The sequence below is a fragment of the Pipistrellus kuhlii genome, unplaced genomic scaffold (genome assembly GCF_014108245.1).
Source record: "Pipistrellus kuhlii isolate mPipKuh1 unplaced genomic scaffold, mPipKuh1.p scaffold_m20_p_13, whole genome shotgun sequence".
Lineage (NCBI taxonomy): Eukaryota > Metazoa > Chordata > Mammalia > Chiroptera > Vespertilionidae > Pipistrellus > Pipistrellus kuhlii.
Window position 1 is genome coordinate 50,194,428 of NW_023425438.1, and position 25,579 is coordinate 50,220,006.

At 38.4% G+C, this 25,579-nt stretch overlaps 1 protein-coding gene across 2 annotated transcripts in view; it reads left to right on the forward strand.

Annotated features, from left to right (window-relative positions):
* BUB1 (BUB1 mitotic checkpoint serine/threonine kinase) overlaps positions 1-25,579 on the forward strand; it is a 43,845-nt gene that overhangs the window by 13,655 nt on the left and 4,611 nt on the right. For both annotated transcript variants that reach the window (XM_045580991.1, XM_036436035.2), the window contains exons 9-19: positions 1,950-2,101; positions 6,627-6,886; positions 8,392-8,450; positions 10,125-10,253; positions 10,348-10,458; positions 11,642-11,741; positions 12,634-12,715; positions 14,425-14,599; positions 16,260-16,347; positions 19,340-19,578; positions 21,265-21,408. In XM_045580991.1, the coding sequence (XP_045436947.1) occupies positions 1,950-2,101; positions 6,627-6,886; positions 8,392-8,450; positions 10,125-10,253; positions 10,348-10,458; positions 11,642-11,741; positions 12,634-12,715; positions 14,425-14,599; positions 16,260-16,347; positions 19,340-19,578; positions 21,265-21,408 (1,539 nt within the window). The remainder of the gene's footprint in view (positions 1-1,949; positions 2,102-6,626; positions 6,887-8,391; positions 8,451-10,124; positions 10,254-10,347; positions 10,459-11,641; positions 11,742-12,633; positions 12,716-14,424; positions 14,600-16,259; positions 16,348-19,339; positions 19,579-21,264; positions 21,409-25,579) is intronic.

Sequence of the window (25,579 nt, forward strand, 5' to 3'; positions counted from 1 at the left end):
ACCGTGGAGGAAAATGAGCCTTTGTTCCACTCAGGACTTATACCATCTCAGTTATTTGTACTGTAGTCACTCTGCTAGCCTTCCTTTTTTTCTCATTCATTAACACCTATGGAGGACCCAATTTGTGCCATGCACAGATGCATTTTTCTTTCACATGTTGTGACCTAAAGTCTTAGCCAGATGATTTGATTTGTATGACATGGTCATGTAACCCGGTCATTGTAAGTGGGATTATCCGCAATGTACTTGACATACTGACCCTTCAGAGAGCTTGAGTTTTATTTCTTCTTAGATTTAAATATTTTAAAAATAATTCCATTTTCACATGATTTCCACAATCATGTTTGTTTTAGAAGTATTTGGTATCATACTGTGTTGTTACCAAATATTGTTGATCAACATGTAAATTTTGTAATTTACATGCCCTGATTGTAAAAGTAACCATGCTGATGGCAGGTAAAAATTATAATTAAAAGGTGAATTCTATCAAACTACACTGGTGGATTTTACCAAACATTCACAGAACAGTTAATACCGAATCTTCTCAATCTCTTCCAAAAAATAGAAGAGAGAAAATACTTCCAAACTCATATTATTATAAGGCCAGCTTGATTCTACAATACTACCAAAACCAGACAAGAACACCACAAAAAAAGAATAACAGGCCAATTCTCCTGATGAACATAGATACAAAAATCCTCAACAAAATACCAGCAAACTGAATACATTTAAAAGGCCATACACCCGGATCAGGTGGGATTTATGCAGGGATGGTTCAATATCCACAAATCATTGAACATGATGCATCACTAAACAAAAGGATAAAATCATTGATCATCTCAATAGATTCAGAAAAATCATTTGACAAAATTCAACATCCATTATGATAAAAACTTTCAGCTAAGTGGGTATAAAGGGAATGTACCTCACTATAATAAACCCCACTAACTAACCCCAAATTCAATGATGAAAGTTGAAAGGTTTTCCTCTAAGATCAGGAACAAGTCAAGGATGCACACTTTCACCACTCTAATTCAACATGGTTTTGGAAGTTCTACACAAAACAATTACACTTAAAAACAAAAGGCATCCAAATTGGAAAGGAAGAAGTAAAACTTCACTATTTGCAGATAGCATGATATGTGTACTATGGAAAAACATCAAAGAAGTGTTAGAATTAATTTAAAAAATCAGTAAACTTACAAGATACAAAGTTAGTATACAAAACACTATGCTAAATGAAAACACTCAAAAAGATATATGCACCCCCATGTTTATTGCAGCATTGTTTCTAATACCCAAGATAAGGGTCCATCAATGCAAAAATGGATAAAGAAATTGTGATAGATGCATCTACATACATACACACCCTGGGATATTATTCATCTGTGAAAAATAATGTAAAATTGCCATTTGTAAAAACATGGCTGGACCTTGAGGCCATTATTCTAAGAGAAGTAAGTCAGGGAAAGACAAAACTATGATATCACTTATTTTGCAATTAAAAAACTCATAAATACAAACAGATTGATGGTTGGCAGGGGTTAGGGTAAAAGGAGTAAAGGGGGTACAAAGTTCCAGTTATAAATAGGTCATGGGGTATGTTGTACAGCATGGGGACTATAGTTAATAAACTTGCACATTTATAAATTGCTAAGAGAGTAGATCTTAAAAGTCCTGATCATAGGAAAAACATTTTTTATAATCATGTAATGTGACAGATGTTAACTACTAACTACCTTGTGATCAAATATAGAATCATATTGCATCCCTAATACTAATAGTTATATGTCAGTTATACCATAATTTAAATAAATGGCTGGCAAAATAAATGTAATGTTATGTTTTAGTGCTGATAACCTAATATATATGGAAAAGACTAGTAAAAAAATTGCAATCCTATGGCCTAAATTTAAACTTTGCATTCAAACTATTTATCTCTTCTAAAGTAAATGAAGATAGACATTATATGCAAATAAAAGAAGCAAATGCTTTTGAAGAACAACTACTGAAAGAGAAAATGGATAAACTTTATAAGAAATTGCATCAAGCAGGAGAGACATCCCAGGAGCACCTTCCCGCTTTTCAGGAAAGTCCTGAGGTATGTGTGCTCTATACTGACACTTGCCATGCCATTGATTTTTTCCTTTTTATTTGTTCCTTTCTAGGCCCTATTTTTAGTTGATTCTGGTGTTAAGTATGCATGTACATGTTTATATATTTCTGTACAGTGTGGGGCAAAAGTGTGCTATATGGAAAATATAATAATACAGTAGTTATCAATAATAAATAATAATACAAGAATAAACTCTGCATTTTGAGTACTCACAATTGTAAACTTACTTTTGCTGCACCTTGTATTTATATACTTATGATTCTATTGGAATGGTTTGTGTGTTTTTTTCTCATTTATTTGAATTTCCTTTTTTGCATAATTTTTTTCCTGTGATAGTTCCAAGAAATTGTTAAAAGAATTATCTTGGGGGGTTTTTTTGCTATATTTTCTTGGTACTTACCACCTCTATATCCCCACACTCTGTAAAGAAACTGTTCAATTATGTTCCAATGTTCATTGTGTTCAAATGCATCAGATATATTCTTAGTTTCACTTTTCTTGGCCATATATCCCCCATAACCTTCTGTCTTGGTCCTCTAGGCTGGCCTGGGGCAGCTGCTCAACTCCTATGTTGTATCCCTGTTTTCTCATTCCCTTGTCATTGTTGCTCCTTAATATCTATCTCCATTTTGGCGGCACATAGTCTCCAAGAGCTTTTTGTAGAAAAGCATATCTGGGGGTTAATTTTTTGAGATCTCACACTTGAAAGACCTTTATTCCACCCTCACACTTGGGTGATAACTTGGTTGCTCAGGATGTCCTGGAAGGTAAGTCACCACATTTTCTCATCCTTGAAGGCGCTGAACCCCTGTTGAGAAATCAGCTGAGTGTTATGGGAGCTCCTTTGTACTTAACTGCTTTTCAATTGATGCTTTTAAGATTTTCTCTTTTGATTTTAAATTTGGGCATTTTGACTATGGTGTATTTTGGTGTGAGTGTCTTTGGATTCATCTTTACTGGCACTCTGTACTTCTTGGACTTGTATGTCTATTTGCTTCACCAGGTTAGGGAAGCGTTCCATCATTGTTTTTTCAAATAGGTTTTGAACCTTTTGTTCTCTCTCTCTCTTCTCCTTCTGGTACTTCTATGAAATCCCTTAAATGATCTTCATTTAATTTTTTTTTTCTTTTTTGCTGTTTTAACTATGTTTTATGCTACTTTGTATTCCAAATTGCTGATTTATTGCTTTTTTCATCTAATCTGCTATTGATTCCATCTAATATATGCTTCATTTTCGTTATTTTTCATTTTTTATTCCATTTCCTGTTTCTGTTGATGTTCTCACTGAGATCATCTGTTCTTCTAAGTTCATTGAGCACCATTATAACCAGTGTTTTGAATTCTGAATCTGATAGATTGATTGCTTCCATTTTATTTAGTTCTTTTTCCGGAGTTTTGTCCTATTCTTTCATTTGGGACATGTTTCTTTGTCTCCTCATTTTGGCTGCCTCCCTGTTTGTTCCTGTGTAGTGATGTATCTTTTATGTCTTTTTTTTTTAATATATTTTTATTGATTTCAGAGGAAAGGAAGGGGGGAGAGAGAGAGATAGAGCAGCAATGATGAGAGAGAATCATTGATCAGCTACCTCACTGGGTATCAAGCCCATGACCAGGAATTGAACCATGACCTCCTGGTTCGTAGGTCAGTGTTCAGCCAGCCACTCGGCCACGCCGGCCAAGCTATCTGTTATGCCTTTACGTCTCAGCAGGGTGGTTTTGTGTAGTAGGGGTTCTGTGGGGTCCAATGGCACAGTCTCCCTGTTCACTTGAGTCGGACGATCCAGGGTTGTCCCTTGTGGGAGATTTGTGTGCCCTCCTTGTTGTAACTGAGTGTGAGGGCACATCAGTGGGTGGGACTGATCCTCAGGCTGATTGGCTGTGAAAACTGGCCATGATACTATAGTGGACCAGCTGTTCTGCAGGGGCTGACCCCATGGAGCAGGCCTTGCTTTAATGCCTGTCAGTCCACCCTTTGGGTGTGTCATTTGTGATGCTGATTGGTTGGTGGTCTAGTGTGATCTGAAGCGGGCCACCAGCTGTATTTTTTTTGGAGTTTCTTGGGTATATCTTCAGTACAAGCCAAGGTCATCTGCTTCCTGTATCCAGCCCAGTGCCATCTGGTAAGAGCTACAAAGTAATCTCCAATTGGTAGTTGTCTTTGCTGGGGATAGAGACACCTGGGTGAAATTATGCTGTGAACCCAGGCCACTACCACTAGTGCCTGGGGGCCGATTAGTAAGAGGAACAGGGCAATCAGAGCCACAAGAGGTTCAGTCAGTGTGTGAGTCTAGTGGGGCAAGGGTTAGAGAATTATCAGGTGGGGTGAGAATTGTGTTAGCCCAGTTAATGGATAGCTCTATAGTAGAATCTCAATTCTCCAACTCAGTTCATTCCAGAAGGCTGTTCAAGAACCAATTTGTTAGAAAACCAAATCATTTTTTCCATTAAAAATCATGTAAATTGAAATAATCCGTTCTAAACTCCCAAATGATTTCCTGTTTTAACCTTTCTTATATATAGTACAAATCTAATATACTATTTAATCTATAAATAAACACTTTTTTAAAAATTTATCAAATCACCCCCTACTAGCCTTAAATCACTTTCAGCACTCATTCCAGAGGAGTCTTTCATATCAGCATGGGGCATTTTTGCTTGTTCCTATGTCATTGCCTCTGAAATGCTGTTACTGGTTAACCAACTGCTTTTCTTTATCCAATCAACAAAAGTTTTTCTACCTCTTTATCTGTGATCATTGTTTCTTTCACATCCATAGCAACATTACCACTCTTGATGGCCTCTTTATGTTTTACAATTGTGCTAATCCCTGATTTCCCCAGCAACAAAAACACTCTCTCCTTTGTTGCCTGAGAGAAACTTTTTTTTAAGCTGAGGTATCAGCTTGAAAGGGTTGTGAGTTCAAAAACCAAAGTTTAAAGTTTGATAACTGAGACATTTTTCAGTAAACAACTTGGTCAAGAATCAAATTGTTCAAGATAGAAGACATTTGAGAAATGAGGCTTGACTGTATATGGACCTGACCTGTGCCAACTGTAGGTTGTGTGAGTTGTGGTACAATCAAAGGAACTGCTAGCACTTCTTTCTGGGATATAACTGCCCCTCTAGGCCTCACCTTGAGCCTTACCATTCAGTTCCTCCAAGTATGTTCCTGGAACTTTTCTTTCTTTCTTTTTCTTTTTTTTTCTTTTTTTAAATATGTTTTATTGATTTTTTGCAGAGAGGAAGGGAGAGAGATAGAAAGCTAGAAACCTCGATGAGAGAGAAACATCGACCAACTGCCTCTTGCACACACCCCACCGGGGATGGGCCCGCAACCAATGTACATGCCCCTGACCGGAATCGAACCTGGGATCTTTCAATCTGCAGACCAACGCTCTACCACTGAGCCAAACCGGTTTTGGCTGTTCCTGGAACTTTTCAAGATGCTGTCCCTTCTCTGAAGATTAGGGGGAGTGTTTGTGCTCAGACCCGTTAAGAGGATGCCTGAGACTATAGCAGCTCTGTGTCTCACCCAGACGGACTCTTCCGGTTTTTCACTTCCTGACACAGTGCTCTTGGATGAGGAGCCTGGTGTGGTGCTGGGACCCTTCACACCTCGGAGAGGACTTCGGCAGCTGAGATATTGCTCCGATTCTTAACTGCCACACGTGGATTTGGAACTACCTGCCTTGTGTCTCTCTGCCCCTCTTACCTATCTCAGCATGATTTCTTTATGTCCTTAGTTATAAGACTTCTATTCACCTAGTCCTCAGGTAGTTTTCTAGGGTAGTTCTATAATTTAGTTGTGATTTTTATGTGGTCATGTGAGTAAACCAAAACACCATTTACTTACTCTGCCATCTAGACCAATAGCTGTGAGTATGAACGTCTTATATTTTGTCCTTTTGTCTGTGAAATAACTATTTTTGCCCTAGATATTGGGTATTAACAATTTGTAAAAATATTTTTATATGGTGAGGAATTCACTCTTCTCTCTTTAAATTTGGTAACAAGAGAGTATACAGTTACACTCTACATTGAATAGGAAAACAAAGATTTTAAGTGAAGAGTTTGTTGTCTGTCTTGTGTAAGCCATGTTTGTTTGTGTGGCGGTTATAATTGTAGTTTATACTCAGGCTTACTATTCCTTAAAGAGAAGATAGCTACCAAAGGTAAAATCTTTATGAAAGAAACATTATTATGAGTATTTGATAAATTTACTTGGTCTTTTCCCAAAATTAAGTGAAGAGAAATAAAACTGTTCTTAAATACTAATAAAACTAGAGGAGGTGCTATTTCATTGGTTTGAAGTTTGAGCTGCCAGTTGTGTCTATGGCTAAACTACAAAACCATCCATCATGTGGAATGGTCCTTTGTGTTCTTGTCGACTTCATTTCAGAATACCTCAAGGAGAAAGGAAAAGACAGATGCCAGTGTTTGAAACGCTGTAGCACCTAACTACTAAGATTCTGGACTTCATGGCTTTGCTTTTGTTTGCTTAACATGACAGGTTAATCCAGCATGCATGGGGCCAAGTGTCACCTCCCAGCAGGAACTGAGCACTCCGTCTCTGCCAACCATAACTCAGCAGACCTCAGAGGGCATGGGAGAGAAACCCAGACAGGCACCTGCTGCTGTTCCTCCTGAATCCAGTGTGGTCACTGCGGCTTTGGTATCCCCAGCCATCAGCCAGAGTGCAGCTCCTCCTGCTCCTTTGGCAGCCCAGCCAGGGACAGACTCCATGTTTTCAGTGGCCGGAAATGATACCAGGTGAGCCAGAGTTGGTCCAGTGATGACAGTGCTGTGAATGGTATCTGTCAGTTTTCTACATAGTTTACAAAGTTAGGAGCAAGATGTAAAAGACAGCTAATTCCTGTTCCAAAACTTTAGCCCCAAATCTTGCAGATTTAACTTCTTTCATACTTCTTTTAGAATATGTGTTTTACTTCAAACTGCTCTCTTGAATTAAAAATTTTCACTACCCTGAAACGCAACAATCTTTTTATAACAGAAGAATATACATCTGTTAAACTGAAACTGCCTTTGCTTACTACCTCTAACTGAGTACACATAGGATTATTACAGTCCAAGCAGTTTCTTAACATATGTTCTCATCTTCCTTCTGTCTTCCCACCAGAAGTAGTTTGAGATTAATATTCATTTCACAATATCTATATACTGCTGCAGAGGTATCCCCAATTTTGAGGGATTTTCCTAGATTTCTAAAATAGAGTATTATATCATTTGTTTTGTTTACATTTTTATCTTCAGTTTCTTTCAACATATAACCATTTTATTGATCTATTAGAAAAAATAAAAGCTACAATTTCACATTCTCCCTTTGGGCTAAACTCTTTAGCACATCTTATGGTTCTTAAATACTGTTTTCCCTTATTGTCTGCAGTTAACTTTTGTCAATGATTCCCCCTGGAAATAAGATTTAAAATCATCATGCTTTTCCACTAACATTAAGATAATAATTCAGACCTGGTTACTTTACCATGTATGTAAGAAGAGGACTATTGTATGGGAGTCATGATTCCATTAGGTCTTCATAGTTAATTTATGCACCTAAAAAATTATAACAGCAGCAGTGACATGCCTTGTAAAAATGATGCCTGTCCAGCAGTCCCTAACAAGGACTTCATGGCTTTGCTTTTGTTTGCTTAACATGACAGGTTAATCCAGCATGCGTGGGGCCAAGTGTCACTTTTAATTTACATCTTAACATGATCTATTAAGAAAATGTTAGTGGTGTTAAATGGATTAAATCCACTATTACAACTATACTTAAACTAATATAAGTGTGTCTTTTGCGCCATTTTTTCTTTTTAATAATCATTAAAATCTGGAGAACAATGTACTGTGTCAACTGGCTTATGACGAGAGGTAGCCATGCAGCTAAAGCTCACCAGTGCTTTTTCTCACCATGACTCAGGAGAGCTGTGTTAGCCTGTTAGCCTAAGTGATGAATGGGAACATTTGAATTAGTGAGTCATTATCCTGCAGTACCACATAAAGGAATGATTAGCATGCTATTAAAATACATAATCACTGTGTCAGGCAAGCATTAGTACCTGGCCTATAATTGTAAGAATTTTTTTCCTCAAAAGGAAATGGAAAAAAGTAAAACAGACGTTTTATTTATTTATACTGTAGACCTAAGTAGTTCTGTGCTTTCTTTTTTTCTTTTTTACCAGTAGGTTTATAATTGCTGGCATTTTTTTACTATTATTTCTTGAGAGTTAGTGTGTCTTAAGAGTTTTCTCTTCCAGATGTGTTACTAGATCTACTCAGGAATTCAAGCCACAGAGCAGAGCAGAGATGAAAGAAGGTAATGTATAGTTACAATACATTTGCTTCTGACCTTTTTTTCAGACTTCTCCAGGTCACTCAAAGATCTGTGTGGTGGCGTGGTTCATGAAGCTGTGTGTTAGCTTTCCTATTAGAATATAGGGGTTAGATGAGTCCTAGACTGTTTCAAATAGAGGTAGAAACCTACTTGTTAGTCACATCTTACTCATTAGAATTTTTTGGAAACTTGATTTGTGAAAACCTTACTGTTACTGTAAATTTCTCAAGTTCATCTAAAACAGGAGTCAACTTTAATATGTCATGAGGTAGGAAATGTGATTAAGGTTTAATTAGGGGTGTTATATAATAGTTCTATTTGGTATTTGTTAGAGGCATTTGCACTGAAGTTATGTAAGTTTTATAAGAAGACTAAAACACATAACTTGTACATTCACTCTCTCCTTCCCCTCTCTGCATGTGACTGTGACATCCTTTCCAATGACAGTTCTCTGGGAGCAGAGCTACTCAAAAACAGCTGGAGACCCCTGCATTGAACCCAGACTTCCTGAGCACTCTCTAGGAGCCTGGCACTATAGTAGGGAGTTAGGTGTAGTCATGAACAGAAAGGACAAAACCTACCTATGTGGAGGGTAAAGGAAATATTGCTGTTGGAGAGGTGGATCAAAATTATAGAAGTGACCTGGGAAGATGTCCAAAAAGAAAGTAATATTTAGTGATCAAAGTCTGGAAGAGGGGGCTGCTCATGTGGCTAGCTTATAAAACCTGTTTCAGGCCCATGCAGAATGATCCTCAGGTGGGAATGTTCCTGATGTATCTAAGCAAAGCAGGGGGAGGGGGGTTGTAGTGGTGGTGTGTGTGACTGGAGTGAACAGAGGAGGAGGAAGAGAGAGATCTGGGCCTTACCTACCTCATGGGATTATTAATAAGACTTGAGGCCTGGTGCATGAAATTCGTGCCCAGGGAGGAGGGTGTTCCTCAGCCCAATCTGCACTCTCTAATCTTGGATCCCTCTCAATCCAGGACTGCTGGCTCCCAATTGCTCCCCTGCCTGCCTTCCTGATTGCCCCTAACTGCTTTTGCCTGCCAACCTGATCACCCCCTAACCACTCCCCTGCTAGCCTGATTGATGCCTAACTACTTCCCTGCCAGCCTCTTTGCCCCTAATTGCCCTCCCCTGCAGGCCTGGTCACCCCTTACTGCCCTCCCCTGTAGGCCTGGTCATCCCTAACTGCCCTCCCCTGCAGGGCTGGTCCCCCTAACTGCTCTCCCCTGTAGGCTGCTGCAGGCCCGGTCTCCCCCAGCTGCCCTTCCCTGCAGGCCCAGTCGCCCCAAACATCCCTCCTCTGCAAGCTTGATTGCCCCTAAAGATAGAAACCTACTTGTTAGTCTTGCAGGCCTTCTCCCTTGCAGGCCTGGTCCCTCCCAGTTGCCCTCCCCTGCTGGCCATCTTGAGAGGGCCATCTTGTGTCCACATGGGGACAGCCATCTTGTGTGTTGTACTGATGGTCAATTTGCATATTATTCTTTTATTAGGTAGGATAAAAAAATGTAAGTACGTTAGTAATGGAAATCCTTAGTGATAATTATCGACTATAATAAATGCTTTAATGGAATAAATTTCTTATATTGTATACCTTTTAAATAATTTTGATTTCCCTACTAATATTGCATCTTGTCCCCGTTCCTTTAATAGGGTGTGAAACACACAGAGTTGTTAACACAAGTTCTTTTCATACAACTCCGAACACATCCCTGGGGATGGTTCAGGCAACACCATCCAAAGTGCAGCCATCACCCACCGTGCACACAAAAGAAGCATTAGGTAAAGCCTTTGATGGGAATGTGTAGCCTCTGACAGCAGATTAATGAAAGGTTTTTGCAGCCTTGTTTACAGTTATTCTTTCTACTCCTTTAAGGGTTCATCATGAATATGTTTCAAGCTCCTACACTTCCTGATGTTTCTGATGACAAAGATGAATGGCCATCTCTAGATCAAAATGAAGGTGCATTTGAAGCTCAGTTTCAAAGTAAGAATTTGTTTAAAACTGCTAAGTACATACATAGCATTATAGATGGCTGTCATAGTAATATCAAGGATTATACAAGAAGTGGCCCTACCCTTGATTAGCTTGCCACATAAGGGCAGGGAAGGTGTGAAATTAAAAAATATGATAATAATAGTGCCAAAGAAGGACTAGATCCCCATGGGTAGAAACAGCTAGAAAGGGTTGAGTACTTAAAGTCTGACTCGAGTCTTACCTGATGGTAGAATGGGAGGAGTGGAGTGCCGGAGGCCAGCAACTATCTTGCATTTGCCTGGAATCAGGCTTCCTGCTGGAAGCCAGGGGGAGATCATGATAAATAAGCCCTGGCCAGAATGGCTAGGTTGGAGCATTGTCCTGTGTACCAAAAGGTCAGATCAAACAGCCAGGTTGTGGGTTTAATCCCAGATTGGGGCACATGTGGGAGGCAACCAATCAATGTTTCTGTCTGTCTGTCTCTCTCTGTCTCTGTCTCTCTCTCTCTCTCTCTCTCTCTCTCTCTCTCTCTTCCTCCCTCCCTCTCTCTATCTCGCCTTTTCTCTCTTTAACATAAATTTAAAAGAAAAACAATATTAAGACCAGTTAGATTCAGGAAGATCTGAAATATAAAGCTACAATGGTTAATTCTTTCTTAAACAAAATGGAAAACAAAGCCACCGAGAGCTTTGTTAAGTGAGTCAGGTGACAATAACAAAGTTTTAGGACAGCGGTCAGCAAACTCATTAGTCAACAGAGCCAAATATCAACAGTACAAAAATTGAAATTTCTTTTAAGAGCCAAATTTTTTTAAACTTCAATTTCTTCTAACGCCACGTCTTCAAAATAGACTCGCCCAGGCTGTGGTATTTTGTGGAAGAGCCACACTCAAGGGGCCAAAGAGCCGCATGTGGCTCATGAGCCGCAGTTTGCCGACCACAGTTTTAGGAGAATGATAAACACCATGTTTTTCTATGTGGCAAGAACTTGAATGCGGACCACTTTGACTATAATTAAGTTACTTTATCTCAATACATAGTGGCTTATCACATTACCTAGTATTTGAAAAGCTGCTATCACTTCTTTTCTGTGAACTATTATTTCATTTTCTTATTTAGAGTTGAAGTTTAGCATAAAGAATAATGTTTTCTCCCCAATGCAATAATTAAATGCTGTTTTTTCTATATTTCAGAAAAGGCAAGATCTTCTGGAACTTGGGGAGCCAATAATATTGTCTCTTCTTTGCCATCTGCTTTTTCCGTGTTTGAAGATGGAAACAAAGAAAATTACGGGTAAAGAAACACCTAGTTAAAATCACCTTGTTGGAGATTCTTCTGTGTCTCAACGTAGTGAAGTGGCAGTAGAGTGGTCTGCCAATCAAGTGATCTGCATTACAGTCCCAACTGGCTACTGATGATCTTTCTGACCACATGACCAGATTATTGCTAACCTTCCCCGTATCCTCAGTGCTATGCAGGAGCCAAAAGAAAGCAGACCTATAGTTAAAGCTTATAGTAGTAAATTATCAGAGAACTGAGGGGTTCTGTGGGTTTGAGCTTTTATTGGATATGAATGAATTCACCAGTCCTGAAATCTGTACATGATCTGTTTATATTTGCAGGATCAGTTAGAAAAGGAGGTGGCTTATACAGATTCATACTGCAGAGATAATATGTTTGAAGGCTAGGGGAAATTACATTAGAGAGGATAGCTTCAGGAATTTTCTCTGTTAATAATTTAAACCATGGAAAGAGAAGTGTCAGCCATGAATTAAAGATGCCACCACATAGATGTGATTTATACTGTGGCAGAATGGAGAAAGGGCCTGCCCAGCTCTCAGAAATCCCTTAACTAGACCAAGCACTGGAAATAAATCAAATGCATGGCATCCCTGACCTGTGGCCGCACCACTAACTCTTTTTATTCCTAAAACTTATAACTCGGTGTAATAGAAACTTTTGTATTTTCCATTCTCACTGAAGTAACTAGTTCTACTCTTATCTACATAGTCCCATTAATTCAGTTTGCACTCAGTTTTGCTACAACTATTGCAAAAGTAGGGAATATATAGCTAAATACTAACTAGTTAAATAGGATAACTGGAGAATGTTTCTAACACTCAGGTAGTAGCATTTATTTCCTTGGCATATTTTATTATTTATAATTTTACAAATCTTTTCTTAGATTACCACAACCTATAAACAAACCCACAGGAGCGAGGACTTTTGGAGAACGCTCTATAAGCAGAGTTTCTCCAAGACCAAAGGTAAGTAATGTCTGCTCATCTGTGAAATGGTCTGACCAATCTTCCCTCTTTGTTTTACCAAATACTGGTGACTGATAAATTAGATAGTTTCTGTAAAACTGCTGAAAAATTATATGTCATATGAAGAGTGCAATTTTGGGGTATATTATTCTGCAATTTTTTGAGTATCTAGTATGTGCCAGACAGTGTTATAGGTATAGAAACTGAAAAAGAATCTTGTGATCCTTGCCCTCAAAGATCCTGCCCTTCATATAGGAGGACAGGGGTGAAGAATGGGGAAGAGAAATACACATGTTTCCTAGACCTGGGAAGTGAGGCCTACAAATGGATTGTTAGCAAACATTAAATTGGAATGATCCATTGTCAGGTATGGCAGCAGACAGGTGTCACCTGTTTGTTGACCCAAAGTATTTCTCTGTTATAGCAGCTCTGTGTCCAGCCCACAATGAGTTTCCACTCTAGCCCTGAGTATTACCAAGCTGTACTTCTCTTCATTTACCCCAATCTGCCCTCTGTGTTGATGTGTCAGAGGTGCTAAGAAGCTCTGCTAAACCCTGAGTAGTTGTGGTTTTCATCCCATAGTGGATTCTTTTGAATTAATTACCCAGCTCTCTAATGCTTCTGGTGGACTTTTTTACCTTAACAATTTCTCAAATAATGGGCTAAATTTCAAATATAGTAGTATTATCTCATAGGTGCATTTTAGTGGACTATTCAACTACATGTGCTTTGACTAAAAAACCCACAATGAGTTATCCATACATTCTGGCCCTAAGCCTAGGCCAATTGCTTTATCCTGTTTTCAGCTGATAAAACAATCAACCAGCTTTTCCTGCCATGTTGGAAGAGACATGGTGGAATTTATGAAGACCACAGTATATATAAAAACCAGGGTTGGCATTTGTATGGGCAACTAAAGAGCTATGGTCAAGTGTGATTCTGACTTAGCAGTTTCTGCTTTTGTCATAGACTCTTAAAATTGACTTTTGTGTTCTTGTAGAAATAGCTGATTCTAGGCTGGGGCTAGAAAAATACAAACAACCTTAGAATATTTTATAGTGCCAGAAAGTAAGGAAGTGTTTGCAAAGAAGATGGAACACAGGAAAAGAACACGGGAGCCAATCTGAGCAGCCAATGGCCAAACCTGGGTCAACATAAGCAAGAAAATAAGAACAATAGGGTAGTGTTACGTAAATTCTAACCCAAGAAATAAAATACTCATATTGCTATAAATAAAATGGCAGAGAAAGAACAAAGCATCCTTATAGAAGAACTCCAAGTCAGATAGAAGGAATGAGTGGCTATAGAAAATGGCTGGCTGTCAGTCACAGCGATAATAATTGTTTCAGGCAAGATCCACAGGTGAATATTAAAATTAGCTAGTGAAACTTTAAGAGGAAAACAGGATATTAGTGTAGCCGCAAAGTAGCTCACCCAAATTATTAATTACTGTGGTGGTTTTAGCCTTTGTTCACAAATTCTTTAATGTTCCTCTCTCCAGAAAGTGGAGCTTAGTTTACTTTTGAGTGTAGGCTGGACTTACTGACTTGCTTCTAACAAACAGAGTAGGGAAAGTAACTGTGTGTTAGCCAGAATTACAACTGTTTCTTCTTTCATTCCTCATTTTTGAGTCTTCAAAAGCATTAATGTGTTAAATTTCATGGATGACACAGGGAGATAGTTGATTTTTTTCAGTTCATTTGTTGCAGGAAGTACCTCATGCTGAAGAGTTTTGGGATGACTCGACAGTATGGGGTGTCCGCTGCACCAAGACACTGGCACCCAGTCCGAAGAGCCCTGGAGACTTTACGGCTGCTGCACAGCTTGCATCTACTCCTTTCCACAAACTTCCGGTGGACTCAGCACACGCTCTGGAAGATAAAGGTTGTATAACAAAACTCTACAGGGTTTAGGTTTATGTTTTACAACAAACAGAAAGGCCACGGCAGACAGATTAAATAAAAATTAATTAACATTTATATTTTATTAATTTGATAAGAGTAACAAATAGCTATTTTTAGTTCTTGATATGTCTACAGATCTTATTTAGAGGCATAGCCAAGTACTAATAAAATGTTATTTATTTTTAAATATGTTTTTATTGATATTTGGAGAGAGAGGAAGGGAAAGGAATAGAAAGAGAAACATCATGGGAGAGAAACATTGATCAGCTGCCTCGTGCATGCCCTTCTATGGATTGAGCCTGCAACCGAGCATGTGCCCTGACCAGAAATTGAACCAGTAACCTCTTGATGTATGGGTTGACACTCAACTACTAAGCCACACCGTCATGCAGGAAATTTTATTTTTTAGTGATCTGATTTAGTGAGACTATTGAGAAAACTTAAATAGTCCTTATTTCCCCCAAATGTAATATTTCTGTATCAAGATCTTTATATATTTGAATTGTACCATAATACATAACATTCTCATTGAGCACAGATAGTTATTACTTATTAACTGCTGGCCTACAAAATATATATATAATGAGATCTGAAACTACTTTACCTTTTGGAACACTACTGAATTACTAGCCAACTCTTGTCATTGCTGACGCTTTAAAAAAAAAAAAAAAAAAAGCAATTGTTCACTGAAGCATGCCAGTAAAAGAATTGCCAAGGAATTTCACTCCCCTAGCTTAAAAATGTTTAACTAAAGGGATAAAAAAATTTTTGTCAAATATTTTTTTGTCAAATTCTTTTCTGAATTTCAAAGAGGATGTCAGCTGAAACCTGGACAATTGCCAATTATTACCACAAGTTTGCCACTTTAATAAAGAAATGTTCTTAAATTTTTTTTCCCTCAGGAAAACTTTCAGAGCAGTCAAAAATTGGCTACAATTATAGTATTTGCCACTTTGGTTCTATAAATAGGAGCTAATGTTGTAGTTTTTAAAAATATTAGCATCTATTTGGTGAGGCAATATCTGATAAAATTTAATCCAGTGTAATACTTGGCTTTACATAGTATTAACATCACTTGGTAGAAATTAATTCTTATTTCTGCCCTATCTCCTCTGTTAACAATAGATGTGTGGGAGCTTTGTGTGTGTGTTGTTGTTTTCTTAGTTAAAAGGAGTGGTAACTGTTGCCAGGGAGCTTTCTGATGTAAACATACTATGTTATTCAATCAACTAAACAACTGACTGAAAGACAACAAAGACTGAAGCCTAGCAGCTTTTTATACTCCATGTTCTTGTCATCAGGTTCTCCCAAAGCACGGTGTGGCCTGCCTCCCATACCAGTAACCTCCCATGATCTGGTCATCCTCCCCACAGTGGACCTGCCCTTCTCCAGGCCCTATTCTCTTAAGGATTGTATGGATTAGATGTATAAAGTTGAAATGCTCACATATATTAGTAATAGAATGTTTTTTAAAATGATTTCCCCCCCCCATTTAAAAAATCTTATAGCACATTTACTATGGAACACTATTCTTAAATTATAACAAAAGTCACTATAAAAAGGAATCCTTGACTTTATAAACAAACTCGTGTGTACACACGTGTCCACATAACGTCTGCCTCTAATTTTTTATGTTTCAGAAAATGTGATAGCAGCACAGTGCACCCATGTGACTTTGGATTCACGTGAAGAAAACGTGGTGCAGCCCTCAAAGGACAGAAAGTTCAGGTATGGTAAGCATGTGGTTCTGTCACTCCATTTTCATTCTAACTTTGCTTCAAGATGTAATAGAATTCCAGTCCTTAAAGGTTACTAGCTTTTTTATGGACTCTCAGCTTTAAGTCAGAAGGTCCTCTCTGTAGATAAATAGAATAATTAATCTAAATATGGGGTTCATTGAGGCTGTGAGAAAAGCAGTGAGGTAGCAGAGAATCCCTGTGGGAAGCGTTTCTGTATCTGATTTCCACTCATTTTGGGAGTAGAACTGCAGTACGCTTAACAGACAAAGACCCTGAGAACTGAGCAAACAGAATTCCTTCTCTATACCCATTGTAGTTAAGACAATCAGTCACTTTCTTTTATGAGGCAGAAGATACAGTATTTAAACTTAGGAATTGGTGCACAATGCAGACTTACCATAATTAATGTTTTGCAGAAGTAAAATTCCAACATACATGAGTAGTCTGTTAGACATTGAAAGTAGCTATAATATTTTAAGCATTTATTATATCCCAGAACAGTGGCTTTGCATTTCATATGCTATATCTTTTAGTTAATCTTACAGTAACTTCAGTTACAGTCTTTTCTTCCGTTACAGACGAAACCAGGCCTAGAAGGCTAAATAAATGACCTAAAGTCATACAGATTCTTATTGGATGCACGGGAACTTTAAAACACACCTCTTATTTTAGAAGCCCGGCTCTCACCACTGGGCTGTGCTCTTGTTACCAATCCCTCACCCCTTTTTCTTTTAATTAGAGAAAATGGATTTCTTTTTTCTGGTACATTTTTAATATTTTTTTTCTTTTTTACTTTATTTTTATTGTTGACACTATTACAGATGTTCCCATCTTCCCTCCACTTTGCCCACTTCTACCCACTCTCCTCCCCCTTTCCCTCAGGCCATCACCACACTGCCCTCTGTCTATGGGCTATGCTTATACGTATGTTCTTTGGCGAATCCCTTCGCTTTCTGTCATCCAGTCCTCTGCCCTGCCTCTCCACATATCCATGCCTCTGTTTCTATTTAATTTGTCAGTTAATTTGGTTAATTAGATTCCACATGTAAGTGAGGTCATGTGGTATTTGTTTTTCTCTGACTAGCTTATTTTACTTAGCATAATAATTTTTAGGTTCTTCCATGCTGTCACAAAAGATAAGATTTCCTTCTTTTTTATTTCCATGCTGCATTGTATTCCATTGTGTAAATATAGCATGGTTTTTTATTCATTCATTGACTGAGGGGCACTTGGGCTGTTTTACAGATCGTGGCTATTGTAAATAATGCTGCAATGAGCATAGGGATGCAATTGATGTTTCAGGATTCTTAGGAAGTGGGATCACTCGGTCAAAAGGCAGTTCTATTTTTAATTTTTTGAGGAAACTCCATATTTTTTTCCACAGTGGCTGCATCAGTCTGCATTCCCCCCAGCAGTGCATGAGGGTTCCCTGTTCTCCACATCCTCTCCAGCATTTGTTGTTTGTTGATTTATTGGTGATGGTTGCATTCTGGCTGGTGTGAAGTGATATCTCATAGTGAATGTAATTTGCATTTTTCTTGACCATTTTTTCATATGTCTATTGGCAGCTCTATGTTCTCTTTGGAGAAGTATTTATTCTGGCCCTTTGCCCATTTTTTAATTGGGGTTGTCTTCCTAATGTTGAATTGTATAAGTTCTTTATATATGTTGGTAATATATATCTTTATATAATTGAAAATTAACCCCTTATCAGATATATCCTTGACAAATATGTTCTCTCATACAGTGAGTTCCCTTTTGATTTTGTTGATTTGTTTTTGCTCTACAGAAGCTTTGTCCCATTTATTTTTTTTCCCCCTTTGTTTCTCTTGCCATAGAAGACATCAGCAAAAATATTACTATGAAAGATGTCTATAATTGTACTGCCCATGTTTTCTTCTAGGATTTTTATGGTTTTATAATTTACATGTAAGTCTTTAATCCATTTTGAGTTTATTCTTGTGTATAGTGTAAGTTGGTGGACTAGTTTCTTTTCTTGAAGAGTCTGAGTTTACTCCACTGTATGCTCTTGCCTCCTTTTTCAAATACTAATTGACCATATGTGTAGAGATTCATTTCTGGGCTCTCTGTTCTGTTTCATTGATCTATATACCACTCTGCAGGTTGAGTATTGATTTATGGTTTACAAATAATATTTAGCATGCACATCGTATATAATAAAAACCTAATATGCAAATCAACCGAATGGGAACTACTGGTCACTATGACACACACTGATCACTAGAGGTGACACTCAACACAGGAGCTGCTCCCTGGTGGTCCATGTGCTCCTACAGGAGGAGCGCCATTCAGTCAGAAGCCCAGCTCACGGCTGGCAAGTGCAGCAGCAGCGGCCAGAGCCTCTTCCGCCTCCTAGGCAGCACTAAAGACCCCTCAGAGGATGTCCGACTGCTGGGAAGGGGCGCAGGCCAAGCTGAGGACCCCTCCTCCCCGTGCAGAAATGTCATGCACCGGGCCTCTAGTGAATTCATAAATATGGAATCCATGAGTAATGAGGTTGAATGTACAGATGTATATGTGTGTGAAATGTACCAGTGTTAGATTGTTGAATTGTGGTTCACACTTTCTGTTTATTTCAGTGTTATAAAAGAAGGCATTTTGTTTAAAGGTAAGTGTTCAGTCTTGGTGACAGTACTAATGCTCATATAATAACTTGGCGGGTATACACTGGTTCCTCTCAGTGTTCCCACTAAAGAATATACCCTGTATTACCTACCAATTTATTGAATATATTACCACATCTTTTATTTATTTATAATCATATGGCACTAGCTGTGTATTTGTATATTTTTGTTTTGTCTGAAGAAAATACTTTAATCAACTCTGTGAAGCAATTTTGTAATGTCATTCCTAGAATGAAAAGGAAACTGCTTTGTGAGGCTTTTATGTGGTCAAATCTAGTAGTCTTGTAATCATGTGGTGTTTAGTTTTCTCCTCTCTCATTCTTTTCACACATACAGTCCAATTCAAGAGAAAAGCCCAGAAGCAGCATTCCCCATCAAAGCGTCTTCAGCATCCTTACTTGATCTGAGCCAGCCAGCAGCAGGTGGCATGCTGACCAGTGAGGCAGAGCGGAACCTGAAAGCTTGTACACTCACAGATACTAACCTTACTGTTGTGGGAGAGCCATCAGACACCAGTGCTGGACTCCAAGCAGAATGGGTGCAGCCTCATTCACTTGGGAATGTTAATACCTCAAGTATGAACAGCTTCTCAGTCTTCATTGTGCCCCTGAATAAGGATAATCACTCAGTAAAAGTTGCTTCATGAAAAGCTCAAAGAGCAGGGACTTAAATGTCATTCAGAAAGAATTTGCATACTTTATCACATTTGCCAATGCTAGAGGGCAAGTTCATTCATTTTAATTTAATTTTATTTTTTTCTTAATCGTCACCCAAGGATATTTTCCATTGATTTTTAAAATATATATTTTATTGACTTTTTACAGAGAGGAAGGGAGAGGAATAGAGAGCTAGAAACATCGACCAGCTGCCTCTTGCACGCCCCCACCAGGGATGTGCCCACAACCAATGTACATGCCCTTGACCAGAATCGAACCTGGGACCTTCCAGTCCACGGACTAACGCTCTATCCACTGAGGCATACCAGTTTCTGCTTCCATTGATTTTTTTTTTTTAGAGAGTGGGAGAAACAAAGAATGAAACATCGATATGAAAGAGACATGTCAATTGGTTGGCTCCCCATGGGCCAGGGATTAAGCCTGCAATTGAGGTATATGCCCTTGACCAGAATCACCTGCGACACTATAGTCCAAGGGCCAATGTTCTATCCACTGAACCAGACTGACTAGGGTGATTCATTTTAATTTTAGGAAGTGTCAAAAATACCTGTTGGAAGAGGAAATTGGACTTGGAAGGCATACCGTGTTTCAAGCGTTTAGTACTCTTGTATCCATTTTACAGAAAAGTAGTCCGGTTCTAGGTTAAGAGATCCGCCAACCCAGGCTGCACAAAAATTATCTTAAATAATGGTTAGTAGCCCAGCCTCTAGAGCTAGGCTGGCTAGGTTCTAATCCTGGCTCCCCTGCCTATGAGGTCCTGTGATCTTAGCTGAGATTATTTCAGTCATCTGTGACCTTTCTGTAAAGTGGCGATGATGCTAGTACCTACTTAGTCTTATTGTAAGGACCAAGTAAGTTACTAACTGTAAAGTACTCAGAACAGGGTCCTATGTAGGCTTAGCCCTAAGTAAATGTTGATGATGCTGGATTAGGCTTGATAACTGCCACTAACTTTTTCTTCCCTTAGAAATGATTTCTCTTTTGTGAACCCAAAATATCTCATACATACAAATTGCACATAGGTAGTGTCCATATTAAAAGGCAGCATCTTTTGCCCTGCCAGGGTGGCTCGGTTGGAGGGTCGTCCTATATACCAAATAGGTTGGGAGTCCTATCCCCCATTGATTTTTCTCTCACATTGATGTTTCTCTTTCTAAAATCAATAAATGTATCCTCAAGTGAGATTTTTTTTTTTTAAGGCAACATCTTTTGTAGACATAAGTGAAAAAGCAATTTAGAGAATATATATCAGAGCATATTCGAAGTACCTAACTAATATGCAAGTATCCCTTTAAGACATATACCCATAATTGTGCTAAAGGCAGTATCTGGCAGTTCAAATGAGAAACAGGTACCTTTGGTATTGATTTCCTTTGTTTCAACTGAATATTGGTTTAAGTTATATATCTAAAATTACAGTGAACTATATAGAACCATTTATTTGGACTTTTGAATATGGTGTTTATTATTTGAATCGGTGCTCTTTATAGGTGAGGCTTTTGACAGCTTAATGCATGTCTCTACTTGCTTTATTTGTAATATCTTAGGTACTAAATTGATTTATTTTGTTCTCATTTCTTTAAGACTTCACTGTTGAGAATCCATGGGACGATCGATTGATTTTCAAGCTTCTGTCCGGGCTTTCTCAACCAGTGCGTTCCAGTCCAAATGCTTTTGAGTGGCAATGTAAACTTCCTGCCATCAAGCCCAAGACTGAGTTTCAGCTTGGTAAGAGCTATGTGGTAATAACTTTAAACTCTTATGGTGATTTTGCTTCTGGCGATTTTGCTTCTGGCACCACCATCACCTTGGGAAGGATATTAAGCCATAATAGTAGGTAACACTTTGATTGCTATTGGGGCTCTGATGTCTAGAAGGCCAGTTGGCAATACCTATCAAAATTAAAAATGCACATACTTTTAGATACAGACATCATTTCTATGGATTTCCCACAGATATACTGCGTATATTCCCAAATAACATGTGCATGTAAAAGCAGCAGATTGGAGGTTACATAGGTGCCAATGGGGGCTGCTTCATTAAATAACTGAATATCTCTGCAGTGAAATACAACTCTCTGTATTTATAGGGAATGGCCTCCAGAACATGCTGTTAAGACAAAGGGCAGAGTAGTACAATGTATTGCTCTTTTATATATATACTAGAGGCCCGTTGCACGAAGATTCGTGCAGTAGGCCTTCCTTCCTCTGGCTGCCAGCACCAGTTTTCCTCTGGCACCCGGGTCTTCGCTCTGGCCGCCGCCTTCAGTCTTGGAGCTTTCAGTCATTACTCTGGCTGGAGCACTGCTCCTGTAGCTCCCTCCACTCCTCCCCCCTTTTCTCCCCATCCTCCCCATCATAAAAGCGTCCCGCCCTGCCTGGCTACTCCGTGCCTGCATGTGTGCTGCCAGAGGCCCAGAGAGGCTGGAGGGTGGGGCTGCCACCATCTTTATTGAGTTAATTTGCATACTTACTCATGATTGCCTGGAGGGTGTTGTGAAGTGATGTTCAATTTGCATAATCATTGATTGGCTACCTCCTGCATGCCACACACTGGGGATGGAGCCTGCAACCCAGACATGTGCCCTGACCAGAAATCAAACTGTGACCTCCTGGTTAATAGGTCGACACACTGAGCCATGCTGGGCAGGGTGCTTTTAGTTTCTTAAAAAGATCACGCATATGTATATTCATATTTGGTAATATTTCCAGAGAACTTTTGAAAGGTATTCCAAATTAATAAAAATGGGAGCGAGAAACAGTGGATGTGGATAACAATGGGAATAACATTCTAACAACATACTTTCCATATATAATACACAGATACCTTTATTAACATTTTCTTTCAGTGCAGTACATTTGTTGATGTTGATGAGCCAATATTGTTACATTATTATTAACTAAAGTTTATATTAAGGTTCTTTTCCTTAGTGTTGTTTTGAGAAATGTGAAATGATCTGTATCTATCATTATAATATCATACAGTGTAGTTTCACTGCCCTAAATGTGCCTTGTGCTCGCCTAAAACCCTGCCCACCATCCATCTTTTTTACTACTATCTCCATAGTTTTTGCCTTTTCCAGAATGTCATATAGCTTTAACTCATACAATATGTAGACTTTTTAGATTGGCTTCTTTCATTAAGCGATATGCACTTAAGATTCTTCCATGTCTTTTAATGACTTAATAGCTCTTTTCAGTTGCTGAGTAGTAATTCACTGTATGAATGCACTGTCATTTATTTATTTATTCATTCACCTATTAAAGGCTATCTTGTCTCTGTCTGAGTTTTGGGCAATTATGAGTAAAGCTGCAGTAAATATCCCAATATAGGTTTTGTGTGGACATAAGTTTTCAGTAAATTTGGGTAAATATCAAGGAGTTTTTGATTGCTGGATTATATTCTAAGAATATGTTTACATTGTCTTCCAGAAGGGTTTTACCATTTTGCATCCCCCCCCCCAGCAAAAATGAGAGTTCTATTGTTCCCATCCTCACAAGCATTTGGTGGTGTCAGTGTTTTCAATATTAACTATCTTAATAGACTAGAGGCCTGGTACATGAAATTCGTGCATGGATAGAGTCCCTAGGCTTGGCCAGTGATCAGAGCTGATCTGTGGGAAACTCCTGTGCCGCCACCGCCGCCCCCACCCCCCCTCACCTGCTTTGGCTGGCCTGGGGGCTGGGGGCTGCTCCTGTGTTGAGCGTCTGCCCCCTGATGGTCAGTGTGCCGGTTGTCCCACCATTGGGCTTTTATTATTATTCTTAATTTGCCTAATGACATGATATTGAACATTTTTATATGTTTGCTTGCCATCTGTTTATTTTCTTCGGTGAGTTATAAATCTTTTGCCTCTTTTTAAATCTGGTGGTTCTTTTTCTTAGTGTTGAGTAAAAGAGTTCATTGTACTTTTTAGATAATAGTGCTTTATCAAATAAGTGTTTTACAAAGATTTCCTTTCAGTCTCTGACTTATTTTTTCATTTTATTTTTCATTCATTTCTTTCACAGACCATGCTTTTTTCAAAACTTTTTTTTTTTTCATTTTATTGGTTTAGAGAGAGAGGGAGACAGAGAGGGAGATAGAAATGTTGACTAGCTGCCTTCTGCATGCCCTCTACTGGGGATCAAGGCTCTAACCCAGGCATGTGCCCTGACCAGGAATCAAATTGGCAACCTCCTGGTGCAAGGCATACAGATCATGCTTTTGTTGTATCTAAGAGGTCATTTACAAATCCAAGGTCACCTAGATTTTCTCCTATGTTGTCTTCTGGGTCTTGTATTTGATAATTTTTTGTTTTACATTTAGGTGTGTGATCCATTTTGACTGAACTTTTGTGAAAAGTTCTCTATTTAGATTTATTTTTGCATGTTGATGATCAGTTATTCTATCATGATTTGTTGAAAAGACTGCTTTCTTAATTGAATTGCCTTTGCTTCTTTGTCAATGAGCAGATGACTATATTTGTTTGGGTCTGTTTCTGGGTCTATTTCTCTCTGTTCCATTGACCTATTTGTCTATCCTTTCACCAATACCACAGTGTCCTGATTGTGGTAGCTTTTATAGTAAGTCTTGATGTTGATGTTGGGTAGTGTCAGTTCTTTGATTTGTTGTTCTTCAATATTGTGCTAGCTATTTTGGGTCTGTTTTTTTTGTTTTTCTCATTCCTTTTTTAGAGTGGAAGGGAGGAGAGAGAAAAAGGGAGAGAGCGGAAAAACCAGTGTTGTTTGCCTTGATTGCCTCGCACATGTCCCCTAGTTGGGGCATAGGCTCGAACTGCAGTCAAGGAACATGCCCTTAACTGGGACTCGAACCCTTAATCCTTTGGTATATGGACCAATGCTCTAATTGCAGAGCAACAGTGGACAGGGCAGATCTTGTACATATTTTGTTAGATTTATACCTAAGTGTTTTAATAAGCTTCCATTACCTGGAATGAAATGTCAATGGTATTGTGATTTAAATTTCAAATTGTATTTATTCACCTTGGTACATAGGAAAGCAACTGACTTTTGTATATTAATCTTGTATCCTGCATCCTTGCTATAATCACTTATTAGCTACAGATTTTTGTTAATTCTTTGAGATTTTTCTGGATAGACAGAAAAATCTCATCTGTGTACGAAGACTTTTATTTCTTTTACCCCAGTTTGTATGCATCTTATTTTCTTTTTTTTCACCTATTGCATTAGCTAGGACATTTAGTACAATGTTGAATATGAATAATAAAGAGATATCCTGATCTTAGTGGGGAAACATATATCTAGTTTCTCAACAGTAAGTATGGTGCTAGCAGTAGGTTTTTTGTAGATGTTCTTTATCAAGTTGAGGAAGTGCCCCACTATTCCTAGTTTGCAGGGAATTGTTATCATGATTGAATGTTGAATTTTATTAAATACTTTTTCTGCAGCTGTTGATACGACTATATGATTTTTATTTTTAGTCTGTTGGTGACTTTTTTTACTTTTTTTTTTTATTTGCTAATATTTTGTTGAGAATTTTTGCATCTGTGTTCTTGAGAGATACTGATTTTTAGTTTTCTTTTCTTGTAATGTGTTTGCCTGGTTTGATATTAGGGTAATGCTGACCTCATAGAATGGGTTAGTAAGTTTTTCCTCTGCTTCAATCCTTTGAAAGAAATTGTAGAGAATTGGTATAATTTCTTCCTTTGTTTGGTAAAAGTCACCAGTGAAACCATCTGGGCTTAGTGCTTTCTGTTTAGGAAGGCTATTAATCATTGATTCAGTTTCTTTACTGATATAAGTCTAGTCAGATTGTCTATTCATGTGTGAATTGTGGTACATTGTTTCTTTTAAGGAATTGGTCCATTTTTTATCTAGGTTATCAAGTTTGTGGGCATAGAATTGCTCATAGTATTCCTTTATTATGCTTTTAATGT